Consider the following 17,500-nt stretch of genomic DNA (forward strand, 5'->3'; position numbering starts at 1 on the left):
GTTCCTGTAAGATAATGTGACTGAATGAGGTTATGCCAAATGTGCTGCAAGCCTACAGGCGAATTCTGACTCATGTTTTCAAAAAAGAGCTGTGTTTTCAATTTGTGTCTTGTGTTTGACAACTCTGCTCATTTCACTTTCTCTACAACCAGTGTTTACATCCTTCAGATGCGAGTCATGTGTTTTGTACTTCACTGACTTCACCGTGAAAAGGATTCATGGACTAAAAAAAGTACAGGAAAAAGGGAAGAAAAATGACACTTACAAGCATCTAAAGCTTTCCATTGTACACTAAACAAAACCCAGTCAGGTTCAGTTCTGAGCAGTAACTTACTAAAAGCATGATGCAACTAAACAAGCTACTTTTTTCAAATATAAAGCAGTGTAGCGTGACAAAATGCTATATTGCTGTATTTTTCATCACATTTTATTGCAGCGCTGTGAGTGCATCCGAGGCAATATTAAAACACACTCTCTCCTCTCTCCCATATATAGCATTGAGAAGTCAGATTTAGTAATAAAAATGAATTACGAATCAAATAAATGATTCACTGATACCATTGTAATGCTTTTGTGCTCCAACTTTGACCTGTATTGGAGATTTTAAAGGAATAGTTCACTTGAAAAAAAAAAATTCTATCATAATTTACTCAAGTTGTGTCATTCCTTTCTTCCGCTGAAGACAAAAGAAGATATTTTGAAGAATGTCGGTAACCAGACAGTTATTGTATTTTTTTTCCAGCTATGGAAGTCAACGGGGTCCATCAACTGTCTGGTTACCGACAAAATATCTTCCTGTTTGTTCAGCAGAAAATTCATACCGGTTTGAAACAACTTGAGGGTGAGTAAATGATGAACGAATTTTCCTTTTTAAGTGAACTATTCCTTTAAACTTTCAAAATTACATTACAAAATCAGTAACGTAATCTATTAGATGCAATATAATCTGTACTTCCAAGCACTTGTCTGGCCACAATTTCAAAGTATCTTTAACAGTGGTCAAGTTCCTGTCAAATACGGTCAGATATCAAAGTTTGAGATCTCACGATGCATTTTAAAGTATACCTCACAGCCATTTGAAATAAAGGCGTATGAATATTTCAAAGAGTAGCCTTGCAATCATGCTACCATGCCCCACATCACTTTTAAGCGCCTTCTGGTATTCAAATAGAGTGATATTTTATTAATGCCGTGTCATAGTAGAGCAGGTCCTCGTAAAGCGCGCTTGCCGGACTCGCGGTGGTTTCTCCTCTTTGTTAGCACTGCCTCTGCTCAGAACCGGTTTTTAAATATTTGAAATGGCAGCAGTTTTACACTTGACCTCCTGATGAAAAGCCCTGATGGCATGACAGCATGTGTAATCAGTGCTGACAGAGAGAACCTCAAGTGCTCTTTTAAAGGGACTGAGTGTTTGCGCTATGTGACAAGCCGCTTTTCAGAGGAATGCTTCTGTGCTCTGACGCAGAATGCTAAGTGTGTGAGTATGTTTGGCTTGAGCTGCATGTGGTGTTTTTCGACAGACATAAATGGTCTGATACTTGATGTGTTCTTGGCTGTCACAGGTAAAGAATCACCTTTTTTTTTTAAGCCATCGATCAAAATGATTAGGGGGTAAGCCGAATCTGTAATCTGAATCTTTGCTGGATCTTGTTTGCTGGTGTATGAAATAGAAGTTGGCATGGAGCTCATCAGCATAGTGGCATTATTATTCACACGCCAGTGAACACAGAGCTTTCGATAATCATGCTGGGTTTGAAGGCCAATGTCCGCGCTTCACATCCCCCACTGCTATTCATGCCATTTGATTTTTCAATTTAAAAGCTCATTCACCGATCACTGACTGTACAGCATTTGAATTCCACATTTGTGCTGCAATATCCAGAGCATTAGAGGAAATGCACGGCTTAACGGCGAGGTGATTTTCTATTTTTCAAATGCAGAAAGCTATGAGGATTTGGACTGTGAATGAACAACTGTGAATCCAGTAAACAGAGAGTGAGTTGGCATGAACTCAGTTCACTCTTCTCTTCAGAGTCCAAATACAACAGCAAGGAAGAAATGAGCCAAAATGGAAAACCAAACCACCAGCCACCGCACGGCAAATTGAGAGGGAAAAAAAACCCGGGTCCAAATATTATTCAAATTTAAAGTAACATTTATGGTTTAATATATCTTGAGATGTTACTTATACCTGTGATGGCAAACATTTTTTTCTTCAGAGTCGGAAATATGTAATATGTAAAAACTTTTTGCGCAAACCGTGATACTTTTTTTTTTTTTTGATTATTTGATGAATAAATAGATTTTTTTTTAAATCTACTTTTTGTAGAAGTCTCTACTGTCACTGTTGATCAATTTAATGCATCCTTGCTAAGTATTATTCAAGAAAAAATCTTGCTGACCCCAAACTTTTGAACATTAGTCTCTAGGCCATATATGGGAACTTTCTGTCACAGGTTTTTACATTGCCTTCACTTATAATTTTTGCTATACTTTTCAAATGCCTTTTATGTATTTGTTTATCATGATCTCATTCTTTCAATCTTAAACTATGAATCTGCCTTATAAAAATAATGAATTATTCCATTTAAAAAATGTTATACACATAGTGAAATGAGCACAAACTATATGTATTTAAACATTCATATAAGTGCACTGTTTTTTACAAAGATAGTTCACCCGAAAATTTTAATTCTTTCATTAATTTCTCACCCTTATGTCGTTCCAAACCCACACAAATGAAGATCTTTTGGATTAAATCTGAGAGCTTTCTTTCAGCTGAAACGTGCTGCGTAACACGAGAATGATCCTCAATGCTCCTCACGCGTCAAGCAAACATGATTGAGCTTCTGTTTACCACAACTGATGTGTGAGTTGATGACTTTTTATATGTTCATTCACTCTGGTCATCATATAAAGCCGTCAAGTCTCTTCAGAAACTGTGGACTAAACCACTCAATTCATATGAATTATTTTTACGATATCTTTATGAATTTTTTGAAGCGTCAAAGTGTCAGTTGCCTAGCTGTCAATGAAGGGACAGAAAGCTCTCAGGTTTCATCAAAAATATCTTCATTTGTGTTCTGAAGATGAACGAAAGTCTTACGGGTTTGGAACGACATGAGGGGGAGTAATTAATGACCGAATGATTTTTAGGTCAACTAACCCTTTAAAGAAACACCCATGTCTTGTATTCTGGAGATAAAAGCCTTACCTCAAAGTCTGGCAAAAGGTCGTCCCCATCTTCTATGCTGTAGGACACACTATGAACATCTCTTGTCTCTGCAAGCAACTTCCTTTCCAATGGTGAACCGGGACCAATGTCCACAAACGTGGTTTCCAGATACTCCTTACTGTGGATGCCCAGGGAGTCAGCAGCGGCCCAAATAGTAGTAGGAGGATAAAGAGTCTCAAGAGTGCTGGGCAATGAACACGGATCCAGGAGCTGCTGCTGTTGAACATCTGTAGAACTGCAATAATTCCTCCAGTCCAGAGGGGGCAGTCTTTTGTCCTCCTCGTTCCTCATCAATATGCCTTTGAACAGTCCACCACCGCTTGAGTTTTTGGGGCTGTCGCCCAATAATGGATGTTCTAGTTCATCCAAATTCTCCATTTTGAGAGATTTGGATTTGACATCAACTGATGCTTTCTGGCTGATCTGGCCAACAGTTGTATTCTTAAGAATATGTCATTTATGTGAAAGCAGCAACACAGCAGTTTAAACTGAAGACTTTTTGGTCGATTTCTCACAGATTCAAGCATAAACTTAGCTGGAAAACGAACTCATGTGCTCCTCCATCTCCTCCGAGAGCACTTATTTTAGTGCATGTGTTGAAGTGCACAGAGCTCTTGCATACTCCATTTTCTTCACATGTCAGAAGCTATTTGTTTCTTCGCTTGATGACTGAATGCAAGATCCATGTAGCGCATTGTACACGATTGGTTATATCTCAGCCCATAAATATGCTAATGTGCTTCATTTTGCATGAAAAAAAGATGGAAGTCATTTCTAGATGATGGAACACCGTGATTAGCAACCGACTGTAGACGGGTTGTGAAATTGTGAGGATTTTAAGCGTGAACCTCCCTTCTGCTCTCACCCATTCAGACGAGGGGACCGAAATATTTTTGAACAGAATTCTGTAATGGGAGACTTTTATCTAAATATGTAGTGGAATAAAAATAGCTGTGAATTAGACAGACCAAAGCTGATAGGAATATTCTCTGAAGTGCCAAACGCTTTGAAGGAAGTGTCACTGTAAGTGCAAAAAAAAAGAAAAGCATTGACAGGAGGTTGAAAGACTTATCAGCTTTATCAGCTATGCACCTATATATATATATATATATACCGTTTTGTCTCCTGGTGTGTTTTCAGAGACTTCAGACGTCTACAAAAATAGTATCCTCTGGAGTGCGGCTTCTGGTCAGCAAGTGCTCAAGAAACCCATTCTGTTTGTAGCCGAGTAGAAATGTCTTGATGAAGAAATCAAAGTGCTTGGGTATTGATTTATAGCACTGGCTGAGACGTGAAAGCTCTAGTGGGGACCTGTATTTTTAATGCGCCGCGCTCTCTCCCAGTCGAGTGAAGTCTCTCAGAGCCGTGTCCGGCACCTCTCACCCCTCATGTTGACACTTGGACGGGCCTGCCAAAAGAAGAGAACAGAGTCAGAAATAGCGTTTAGCTTCAGTGCACACAAAAAAAAGCTCCCGATAAGTGATCCCCGAGTGTCTCTATTTTATAAGGGCCAGTCTGTTGTAATGTTTGAGTGGCAGGATGGTATGTGCCAAAGGAACGGACACTAATGTACTCGACATCTGCCTCTGAACACTTCTAAGCGGTGTATTCTGAAGAGCACGTCTGTCTCGAAGGCAAAGAGCACCAGTGAGAGGGCAGAAGACTCGTTACTTTGGAAATACGAGAGGGCAGCGGCCCAAGTTCCCTTTAAAAATGTTAGATGGCATGACGGTTCGAGAGCAGACCCTCTGGCGGATCGTGGCGCGTTACACGTCATCTAGTCCACTTACTCGCTCTGCATACAAATCTCTGTGGCCCTCACCTAAAAACAGCCTCGGTACTGCCATCTGAATCCAGCGCCGCGGAGCAATCCAGGTCTGCGGCTCCAGGCGGTGTATTCATGAGAAGATATTTCCAATGTAAACTTATGGTTACATAAGAGCATCAGTGTGAAATAGAGCTTGTGATGTGGTTATGACATTCCCTTCACCTTGCTTATTTCGTCAGTCAGACTCGTTTGTTATATCATGACGTGAGCCATTTTGATTATTATCAACTTTTCTTCCCCATGATAGCCTCTGGTTTACTTAACTAACCAATTACTCTTTTGAATACATTGTATATTGTAATGTGTACATTGTCATGCATTTATTATTCTACTATGATAGTGTCCCCTTACTGCAGTGACCTTTAAAGGAGAACTCCGGTCAATTTTAACATTGAGCTCATTTTTTTGTAAATTTGGAGTGCTGTCAATACAAAGAACAACGACAAAAATCGGTGTTGCCTACACCGTGTTATTATCTTTTTAAAATTTGCACCCTGTTGACTTCAATGGGGCAAGTTTTAAACCTAGGAGACATTCCTCCCGGGTTAGTGACATCACCAACCCTAAAATGTACATAAGCCCCGCCCCCTGAACACACAGTTCATGTTGAGAAGAGGAAGAGTTGTTGTAGTCGAGCACATTTGTAAGTCAGTTCAAACTGTAGCATCCGTCTTTTCACATGCAATAGAAAGTCACTCTGTGTGCATCTCACAACAGTTCCTATACGAGCGATTTATAGATTACCGTGACAGAATATGCTAATTGAAGATCGTTAACTTCACATCAGCAACATAAATTCATCAACTAACCATTCAGAGACGTCCTGTTGCTTCTACATGTTGTCTTCTTGAGTCTCTCCATCTTTGTCTGACTCCGTTTTAACATTAAAGACAGAACAGTTTCTGTCATTTTAGTGTGTCTGCGTGAGGTAATCGCAGCTGCTATCACACACACACACACACACACACACACACACACACACACACACACACACACACACACACACACACACGAGCTCTTGAAACCACGCCCTCTGCAGCAGCTCATTTGCATTTAAAGGGCCAGGCACAAAACGGTGCGTTTTTACAAACCCTCAAAAAGTGACAACTTTAACATGCTATATAAAAATATCTGTGGGGTATTTTGAGCTAAAACTTCTCACACACACTCTGAGGACATCAGAGATTTATTTTACATCTTGTGAAAATGGCAGTTTACCACCCCTTTAAAATTACATACATATTTGGCTAAAATCGATTCCCTGTTTTTGTCTTCGAAACTTGTGTTGGTTGGTCCGATCGATTTTCGAACGTAAAGTGGCAGTTTGGAACAACATGTGAATAATTAATGACATAATTTTCATTTTTGGGTGAACTATCCCTTTAAGAGTCTCAGATTGCCATTACCCTTGATATAGGCCTGTATTTGATCGGTCATTGGCTGAAGAGTCTCAGTCAGTGGGTGTTTAAGAGAGCAACTTGGTCCGATCAGAATCTGCTGTCACATTTCCCAGAAGTCCCTCTGTCAGTCACCCTGGAAAACCAGAATGACGGTCTCAGAGTGATGGGCATCTGGTGCAGGTGAGCGTCTGTCTCTCATTGCTAACCTTGTGCTGTTTTCAGTCAGTCCTCTGCATGCCTGTCACACCTGACTTCATCTCTGCAGCTGTTCGAGGTTTACCTGAGGCATTCATGAGGATCTTATCATTTAGTATGTAAATGGATTTAGGGTTATGATGCACGCCGCATCAAATAAACTAGTTGTTAATGGATTCTGCTAAGTGTTAATTGAAACTTTGATAAAGCGATCTAGCATACTTAATATTAATGATATGCAAGAATACTGCATTAGAAAAAAAAAGCTATTTAAAATTTGATTTTAACGTTTTGCTCAAGGCAATCATTTGCCCTCTGGGGTGCGTGTGTGTGTGTGTGTAATATAAAGGATTATGCTATAAAGAGACTCAGTCGTCATTTATTCAGCTTTCGAAACTTTCTTTGGAACACAAATGAAGTTTAGCAGACTCTTCTTTTGCCATATAATAAAAAGTGAATGATGGCCACAGATATCAAGCAAGATTTTCAGTGGATCATTTCTGCCTCATCCTCACACAAAGTTATACTGTGAATATTGCCTTAACTTTTCAGATTCTTTTATTGAGCATATTTGTCTTTTCTTTAGTTGAAGCTTGAACATTCTGCTTAAACTCTGTCATTTTTGTGTTCCACATTAAAGAAAAGTAAATTTATACGTTTGGATGAACAGTCCCATTAAAAGTCTTTATTCAGCAAGAATGCATTAAATCACCTAAAAGGACAGTAAAAACTTTTACAATGTTACAAATGCTGTTTTTTATTTATTTCTATTCATTAAAGTATATTGTAAAAAGAAAAAGAAAATTGCATATCTTTTTCATATTAGAATATTAGAATGTTTGTGATCATGGCAGCCAAAAAAAAAATCAGCTTTGCTCTCAGATAAAAATATATTGAATATTTCAATATTTTAATATATTAATGTCAATTTTAATACTTCAAAATATTATTTTTGATCTAATAAATGGAGCTTTGGTGAACAAAATCCGTATGTGTTATTGCTTTTGTCACTTGTTTGTATGCGGTTTTTAAAATAAAGCTGACAAATAGAGATGAAAAATTGATTCATAAAGTTGCCCACTCATTAGATAATTTTTTGGAAGGCATAGATGACAGTCACTTCTGGTTAAAGGTTTTGACGCTGTTTTTTGTTGTTGTTTTGGTTCTAAACAGCACGTTTTAATTGCCAATGTAATATTTCTATTTCTATAAGGACTATTTTTCCCAGCCACGGCCATATATTCAGGTGCTTTCCCTCAAATAGAAAGTCAAAAAGCAAATCTGATTTCAGCAGCACATAGAGTGGCATGATAAAGAAAGTAATTGACTCTATGGTGGTGCACTTAGATCAATAAAGTTGAAGCAAAATCGAATTGCATCTGATTTTATACACTATCCATTACCATATGAAGATATATGGAGCAGCGCGTGAGACTGTTCGGGTCGAGTGCAGATCTGTGGTCTGGATATAGAGCTGAAGCCTGCATTACTCTGCTTCATATTGCTTTGCTCTGCTCTCCTGTCGTTCTCCTCCTCCGCTTGTGGCCGAGCTCTTGAGCGCCGACAGAACGGCAGGGTGATAATTCAGGAGCAGATCCCGGTCTCCCTGACATCAACAGTACTGCAGTGCACCTCTAAACACACTGGATGGAGAGGGCCACAAACATCAGACCTACACCCACACACATCCACACTGTGTATGGCTCTTAAAGGGACAGGTCACCAGAACATCATCTCATTTCAAACCTGCATGACTTACTGTCTTATGTGGGATATGCAATGACAGATGTCCGTCTTTTGCATTGTGACGTACATCTGAATGTAAGATTAGCGGAAGCGGAGACTTGGTTCTATTCATTTTGATTTGAAGATCAATTTGCAGTTGATAGTGGACGGGTTTAAGTGGACTAAATGATTGTAGAAGTTTGAAGTTTTCAACAGAAGATTAAGTTTGACATTTTGATTAAACATTGCAAGGTAAAAATTTAACATACACGGTCAATTAAAAGTTTGGAATAATATGATGTTTTAAGGTTTTTAAAAGTATATTTTGTCTATTTGATCAAAAATACAGTAAAAAGTTGACTGTGATATTATACATTTTTAAGAACGTTTTCTATTGTAATATACTGTAAAATGTAATTTATTCCTGTGATCTAAGCTGAATTTTCAGCATCATTACTCCAGTCTTCAGTGTCACATGATCCTTCAGAAATCACTCTAATATGATGATTTGCTGCTCAAGAAACGTATTATCATCAATGATGAAAACAATTGTGCTGCTTCATTTTTATATAGAAACCATGATACATAACGTCTGGATTTTTTAATAAAAAATATCATACATGTTTCAATGCTGTAGAAGTATTGTCCATTATTAGTTCATGTTTACTAAAGTAGTTAACTAATATTAACTAATGAAACCTTATTGTAAAGTGTTACCTAAAAATATTTCAAAATATTAAGTATTTTTATCAAATAAAATGCAGACTTCGTTCAAAAACGTAATTATTCCAAACTTTTGACTGGAAGTACATGATCAAACTCCCAAAACATGTTTTCAGTCTTTAAATACATCTTTTTTTTCTATCATACGCCTTCAGAAGACGTGATATAGCACAATAATTAAATAGAGCACTTTTATGATGTTATTATGGTGCTTTTTGAAGCTTGAGAGCTCCAGTTCCCATTTGTTGTCATTATGTGGAAACGAGACAAAAGCACATCATTTAAAATATCTTCTTTTGTGTTCCAGAAGAAGAAAAGTCAATGTAAAGTAAATGGTGGCAGTATTTAAATGTTTGGGTGAACTATCCCTTTAAGCGAGGATGGCTTGATTCCAGAGGAGATGCACTCAGCTTTATTGCTAACCCATAAAAGGACTGCTGTCAGCTGCATTATAAGCCTGATTTCTGCCTCACACATAAAACACACGGTCAGTTGGACGGAGCTCTACAAGGACAGCACAGCAAATCAGCCACAGCACTTTTATAGAGAACCACCTCTCTCTCCTGCTCCGGTTTCCTTTTCTATAACTCTCTCTCACACACGTTTGCTACTTCATCTTCTTTTTGCGTTGTTTAAAACTGACCTCTGTCTTTTATTTGATTCCTTTAGCCGGTTCAGCATTTATTTCTGCTTAACCGACAATCTCAGGGTCCCTTTATAAACGAGATTCCACACAGCCAAAAAATCTGTCATAAGAAAGTAATGTGTGTCCACTATGGATGTTCTTATAAAGGGACAGAGGATTTATTGTACTTAAAAAAAAAAAACGTTTTTTTTACGGTTTTAAGTAATTTGTTCACCACTATTGTCAAAAAAAATAAGAAAAATAGCAACAAAAATCAAATAATAATAACGGTTTTCCAAGCAGATTTCTTGAACATGGCCCCCCGTTTGCCATTGGTCAAACAAACTGATAGTCCCGCCCCCAACTTACGCTATTGGTTGAGCCAGTGTTGCTGTGTGTACATCAGACAAAGCAATGTTTACAGAAAGATTTTGATGGCTTTACTGTGAATTGTCCAGTGTCACATGATCCTTCAGAAATCATTCAAATATGTTTATTTGATCCTCAAGAAACATTTCTGATTATTATCAATGTTGAAAACAGTTGTGCTGTTTCATATTTTTGTGGTATTTTTGAAGAAAGTTCAAATGAACAGCATTTATTTGAAATATAATTTCTTTGCAACATTATAAACACTTTTGATCTATTTACCGGTAATGCATCCGTATTGCTGAACAAACATCAATCTCTTTTTTCTTTTTTTTTAAAGTGCAATACTATCATTTATAATTTGTCATTATTTGTAATTTTTCATGATTAGAAGCTCAGACAGGAAACCCACTGCTAAGGAGAAAACATTTGTTTATATTTCATGTATTTCCGCCGTCTTTAAATCTTCCACACAAACAAAGCAACAGAGGATAGAGGACAGAGAGACAGTAAGTGCCAGTGAGCAAGCTGATGGACGACAGATATCACACTGATGGAAAGGCATTATGAAGCACACAGACCCACACACACCCTTCACGACTGAAATAAAGGATGATGGAGAACAGCTGCGTTTTGCTAATTAAAGCAGAAATTAACTCAGTCTATAGGTCTATATGAAAACACGTCGACTTTAATACTATGAATGCATTCCCTAAGATTAATGAGCCAAAGTCCGATTCGTCATTTCTGTGCTGTACGTCTCTGCTTATATAAGTGAGCCTTGATATAATTCCAGCACAATAATTCCTTGAGCCCAGCAATGTCACATTATACTCAGGATGGAAAGATACATAATTCCTCCCTAAATGACATTATAATGGAAAAAGGAATTGAGCTTCACTGATGGAGGGGTGTTTTTACATCGCAGCATTGTGTGTGTGTGTGTGTGTGTGTGTGTGTGTGTGTGTGTGTGTGTGTGTGTGTGTGTGTGTGTGTGTGTGTGTGTGTGTGTGTGTGTGTGTGTGTGTGTTTAGAAATGAGCTCATTTATCAATCATCTTTCTAGTTCAATTGTTTTTACCTTCTTTCTCTCTCTGTTTTGCTCACTGTTATTGTTGTAACAATAGTACTATGGCCGCAACATGGTATATAGTGCAACAATCGGGTTATGGAAGTAAAACTTCATGTTTTGTGAGCTATGAGGTTATTAGTCTATGGTATTTGCTTCTGTTGAAGCCGTCTGCTCGCATTATTTTAGCTTATTTTTTAAATAATCGCATTGAACAGCAGACTTCCTAGTGAAAAACTACATTATCTATATGATTCTGTACAGAAAATTACACCAATCAGTGAGTCGAAAAAAACAACCAAGCCAAAATAGCTTCGCCCACTCCCACTGCGAATGATGTAATCTAGTTGATCTCTCTAAGCTCTCAACATTCTTAAATATGTGTATATATGCATATTTTGCAATACACTTAAAATATATTGTTTATATACAGGTGAAACTCGAAAAATTTGAATATCATGCAAAAGTTCATTTATTTCAGTAATTCAACTTAAAAGGTGAAACTAATATATTATATAGACTCATTACATGCAAAGTGAGATATTTCAAGCCTTTATGTGTTATAATTTTGATGATTATGGCTTACAGACTTACAGACTTATGACTGTATGGCTTACAGTCTATATAATATATTAGTTTCACCTTTTAAGTTGAATTACTGAAATAAATGAACTCTTGCACGATATTCAAATTTTTCGAGTTTCACCTGTATAGTAATATTGCACTTTAAAATAGAACATTTAGTATTTAAGAATAATACTAATAAAAAGTACAAATATTAAACAAAATAACAAATATTGCTTTTTTATTATTTTATGATGTTTTATTTATTTGGCCAAATTGTGCAGCCCTATAAACAAGCACAGCAAACCTAAAGCCTTTTTTAATCGACATCACAATTTTTATCAGAAAAGTCGCAATTACATTTTTCCCCCAAATCGTGCAACCCTTGTAGAAAAGTTTTTACAAAAACAGACATTTATTTTTCAACTGCTCCACTGAGCACATCATTTTTTAATCAATGTTTGTTCAGTTAACCCTCGAATTGCACGCCCAGGTTTGTGAGATCTCGTAGGCAGTGGAGGATATATGTTGCCTTCAAACAATATCCGTATGAAGGCATCTCTCGTCAACAGGATGTGTGAGATTGCATTCGGACATGCCTTGATGCCTTCCCAACATCCGGATACTGTCTGCGAGAGCAGCGTTGCTCATCTTTAGGACACAACAGCAACTAGAGCAAACATGCGAAACAAAGATTTCAGAAACCAGAACCAGACATATAAGAAATCAATGAAATCAACCAGAAATCAAACCCAAACAGAGGAAATTCAGTGCAATTAGATGAAAGAAGACTTCCATTCTTTACTGTCACCAGTATAGATCTGTCAAGCCCCGGTGCCCTTTTCTGCACCCGAGTGGATCAACAAGAATAATGAGATGTCCCATTATAATCAGATTATAGATAATGAGAAAGAGTCAGACACATAGACACACAGAGTTCATGGCTCTAGACAAACACACACGGTCCATGGAAGGGAAATCCCCCTACAGCGTCTCTCTCTCTCTCTCTCTCTCTCTCTCTCTCTCTCTCTCTCACACACACACACACACACACAGCTGGTGTGAGGCACAACAGGGCCGGAGGGATGACAGAAATCACCCAGCTAAGATATGTGCAAATGGCTCCTCTGAAACACTGAGTGCTCTGCACAACTCAAGGGAGAGATAGAGAGATAGAGAGCGTCAAGGGGAGAGAAGCGGAAATGACAGGGAAAAGAAGGGAGTAGAGCCAGAGAAAAGGTACTAGTAAAAAAGGCACTGATAAAAAGTATGTTATTGCTGTGGTTATACCGTGGGTTTCTATAACTTGGAAGTAGCAGCATGTACACTGATGAGCTAAAACATTATACAGGTGAAGCGTATAATGTTGATCATCTCCTCACAAGGCCACATGTTGAGGTCTGGTCCGAAGAGGGACAAACCACACACTGGCGACAGGGTTTTGGGCTCTTTCAGGAGGATAATGCACCCTGCCACACATAGTTCAGGAATGGTTTGAGGAGTGTTGTCCTGGCCTCCAAATTCCCCAGATCTCACTTGGGATGTGCTGGACCAACAAGTTGGACCAATCCATTGCTCCAGACTTAAAGGATCTGGAGCTAACATATTGGTGCCAGAGACCACAGGACACCTTCAGGGCTCTTGTAGAGACTCGGCGGGTCTGCGCTGTTTTGGCGCACGTGGAGAACCAAACAGCATATTAGGCAGGTGTTCATAATGTTTTGGCTTTGTAAACGCCATTGTATATGAATATAGTTATAGGGTCCTATTTTAACGATCTGAAACGCAAGTATCAAACGCGAAACGCAAGTAACTTTGTGGGCGGATCCCGGCGCTGTTGCTATTATACCGGCGGGATAAATGACTCTTGCGCCCGGCGCAAATCTAAAATGTGTTGGTCTGAAGTAGCTTCATTATTCATAGGTGTGGTTTGGGCGTAACGTGAAATAAACCAATCAGAGCGCCCTCTCACATTCCCTTTAAGAGCCGGCGCGCTTGTTCCATGGCGGATTGCTATTATAACGGCGGGTTTGCCGGCGCACGCCAGGAGCGGTTCACAGCCGAGGAGACCGACGTTCTCGTCAGGCCGTAAAAGACCGAGAAGTGACATTGTATGAGGATGATGGGAGAAACCCTCCCTATTAGCTTTGGTTAAACAGGCGTATAATAATTTGGGTAAATGTGTAATCTAGATTTATGCCTATTTTTTCACATCTTCACGGACACAACAATGATTTCCCTCGTGTGTTCATATGTTTCCTTGTAATAATGTATGATTTGCAAAAATGAAAACTGCTGCATCTGTTTATATTAGAGAATCAAAGTGGATGTGCGTTGTTCACGCGCTACATAATGGCCAAGCACGCGGCCTTAAAATAGCATATGACTAACGCGCAACGCGCCACTGTCTGTAGACTATGTTTCTCCTGGTCAGTGGCGGAATTGTTTTCTCAAACTGCAGAATAGCACCAGGGAACGTTTGCGCCGGAACACACTCCTCTTTTCGCTGAACCGCCCCCGGGAGCGCAAGTTCATTCACTAATTTACCGACGTGCGTCTGTGGAGGGAAACGTCCGCTGTGCGCGGGTGCAGAATAGGAATGATACATGCGTCGGTGTACAAAGTCAATTGCGCTGGGTGCAAGATAGGGCCCGTAGTTTATTACTCTGGTATGGGGAGACTGTATCTGTACGGTCAAAGACATCCATCACGTGCATGTTTACACAGAAATGCAGTGGAAAAGCAGTATAGTGGAATGAAAAAACATGAGTACGGCCCATTACAGAGCAGTATAAAAGTATAAAACTGATTCTCTGTACAGGTCAACAGTTCCCGCCCCCTTTTTCAGCGGCGCTGGTTCCGGAAGTATTTTTTCCAGAATTTTTTTCCTATAGGAAGTCTTTGTTAAAGAGTTTTAAGCCATGCACCATGAAAAAAGGTACGAGGTGAATCATAACGTTACAAACTTTGATTTGAAGGACAAAATGACAAAGGTACAAGACTTAGTGAGGGGAAAGAACTACAGTCCCATGAAGCATTGCGAGCAGCATAATCGAATCAGATCTAAAAGCGATGGAGAAATATACAACTTCTCATGTACAAATGTTGAATATATATATAGCCTTTTTTTGTTATAATTTTGATGATTATGGTTTACAGCTTATGAAAACCCCAAATTCAAAATTTGAAAATTGTGAAAAGGTTTTCATAAGCTGTAAGCCATAATCATCAAAATTATAACAAATAAAGGCTTGAAATATCTCACTTTGCATGTAATGAGTCTATATAATATATTATCACCTTTTAAGTTGAATTACTGAAATAAATTAACTTTTGCACAACTTTTTCACCTGTAATAGTATTTCCCTGTAAAATAGAAAATGAATTATTTAAGAAAAAGACTGTAAAATTACAATACTAATATTTATGGCTGTCTTACTTCATTTTCAAACGTTAAACCTGCACACAGCTTTTACTTGGGCTGAAAACTACAGGGAGCCCTTAAAGCGTCTCTTTTGTTGACAACATTTCTAAGTTTCTCATTACACGTTTGGGAAGATACGTCAGCACACGTTAGTTATTTATGTTCCAGTTCGAAGTTTCCTTTATACAAAATCTGTTTAGTCAGACTGACTGGCCTTGTGTTTCAGACTCAGCCACTGGTTCAGACCTCTTTCATCCTCAGTTAGTGTGAGATGGGTCTTCTCATCTCATGCCAGTGCTTGTTAACCGAGACGGCTACAAAACGTGATAGCTGTGCTGTGCATAGGGAGCAAAATGCGATCAATCAGAACTGCTGGTGTATTGTGCTCTTATGACACATCCATTTATGTGGTAAAGTAGTTGAGGTGTATGTACTGTACTACACAAGCAGCTTTATATTGCCTGAGGGAATGTTTTTTAAATGAAAAGCCTCATGGTGCAAACAAGGACCCAAACAAGCCTCCAGGCTTTTTGCTGACACTCAAGTTGGATGTGGTAGAGGAACATACTTCAGATCTATAGCTTCAGCCTGTGTCACACTGCTCGTGGAAGACACACGTTTATTTCTGTCTCGTATTAACAGGTTATAGCAACTCAGCAAACTATATTTTTGTGTTGAAAATTCTATGAGCCTATTAGTCAACACAATCTTGTGCAGTATAGGCTTTTATTAAATATCATAAAATAATGGAGTGAACAAAGTTTAATAATAATAATTACGCACAGTAACAGAAAAACACTTTCTGACTGACAGAAGCAGATTAAATGACACACACACACACACACACACACACACACACACACACACACACACACACGCACGCACGCACGCACGCACGCACGCACGCATGCACAAATGCCTATCCTAATGACACACAATTCCATGCATGTAAAATTGAACAATAATAAGAACCATTCATAATAAGAACACCTCATAATACGAATATACACACACACACACACACACACACACGCACGCACACACACACAAACAAACAAATGCCTATCCCAATGACACACAATTCAATGCATGTAAAATTTAACAATAATAAGAACATTTCATAATACACACACACACGCGTGCACGCACGCACGCACACACACACAAATGTTGGGTTTCCAGGGTTTATGGGGACTTTTCATACACATAATGATTTTTATGCTGTACAAACTAGGGGTGGGTATTGGCAAGGACTTCACGATACGATACGCATCACGATACATGGATCACGATACGATTTCATCACGATACATCGCGATACGATAAATATTGCGATATTCCACACAGTTAACAAAAAATGTAAAACCAAAATAAAATACAAGTTACGGTGTGACTGCCATCTGAGTAGTCTTACATCAGATCACATTGATAAATCAGCAGAAGAATTGAGTCAAAACAATATAATACAAAATTTCCTTTCCAATTTATTTTTTAGCAGCCATAACAAAGTAGACTTGAACTTTTAACAATGGACACATTAAAAACGTTAAAATAAAGTGCATTAGATATTTAAAACTAAATTAAAATGTAGTGCACAGTTAAGTTAACTCACTGAGGTTATGTGGGGCTGAGCTTGAATAAAATAAAATAAACATGGAAATAAAGTGCAGATACTCAGTGTTGTCACGGTACCAAAATTTCAGTATTCGGTAACGATACCTGTGAAAATCCACGGTTCTCAGTACCAATTTCGGTACCAAAGCTAATTTAGATTAAATTTGCATATATTAAAGTGTATATCCATTTGTTAGATAACATTAAATAAAATGACCTAACAATAGTTATATACACTGAAGCAATTATTCTCCTTGGGGTCATTTAAAAATAGCCTACTAATACATTTTTAAAATCAAAAGTTTTATCTGTTCATGAACAATCAAGTGTTTGTATTAAATAACATTCACAAACATACATTAATGTTGTAAAAATATATTGTTCACTCAATGTGTTGATGTTAGATAAGGCATTAAGTAATGTTAATGAATGGTATCTTATTGTAGTGTTACCAACTAAACAGGAAATAAAACGTGTTTTATTTTATTTGACTGTCTTTTTATTTAATCCAAAACTGCGTTCATATTTAAAAGGCCTTTTAAACTAGATACAATTGCACACGATACCACTTTAGGGGCCGTTCACATATAGCGTTTTATGCGCGTGCAAATTAGTTAATTCAAATGTAGGCGCGCGGCTTATAATAGAAGCATCTCAACAGGTCATGTGACAAAAACCAGCGGCCTTTCCGTAACAACATGGAAAGCTCAGCCGAACAGCTGATCATAGC

General features: G+C 38.2%; 1 protein-coding gene across 1 annotated transcript in view; it reads right to left on the reverse strand.

Annotated features, from left to right (window-relative positions):
- tmem91 (transmembrane protein 91) overlaps positions 1 to 17,500 on the reverse strand; it is a 56,684-nt gene that overhangs the window by 11,605 nt on the left and 27,579 nt on the right. Inside the window, exons 5-6 of the mRNA XM_079621603.1 lie at positions 4,547 to 4,643; positions 3,215 to 4,449 (exon numbers count right to left, since the gene is read on the reverse strand). Of these exons, the coding sequence (XP_079477729.1) occupies positions 3,215 to 3,613 (399 nt within the window). The 5' untranslated portion in view covers positions 3,614 to 4,449; positions 4,547 to 4,643. The remainder of the gene's footprint in view (positions 1 to 3,214; positions 4,450 to 4,546; positions 4,644 to 17,500) is intronic.

The sequence above is a fragment of the Phoxinus phoxinus genome (genome assembly GCF_949152265.1).
Source record: "Phoxinus phoxinus genome assembly, chromosome: 8".
NCBI classification, from domain to species: Eukaryota; Metazoa; Chordata; class Actinopteri; order Cypriniformes; family Leuciscidae; genus Phoxinus; species Phoxinus phoxinus.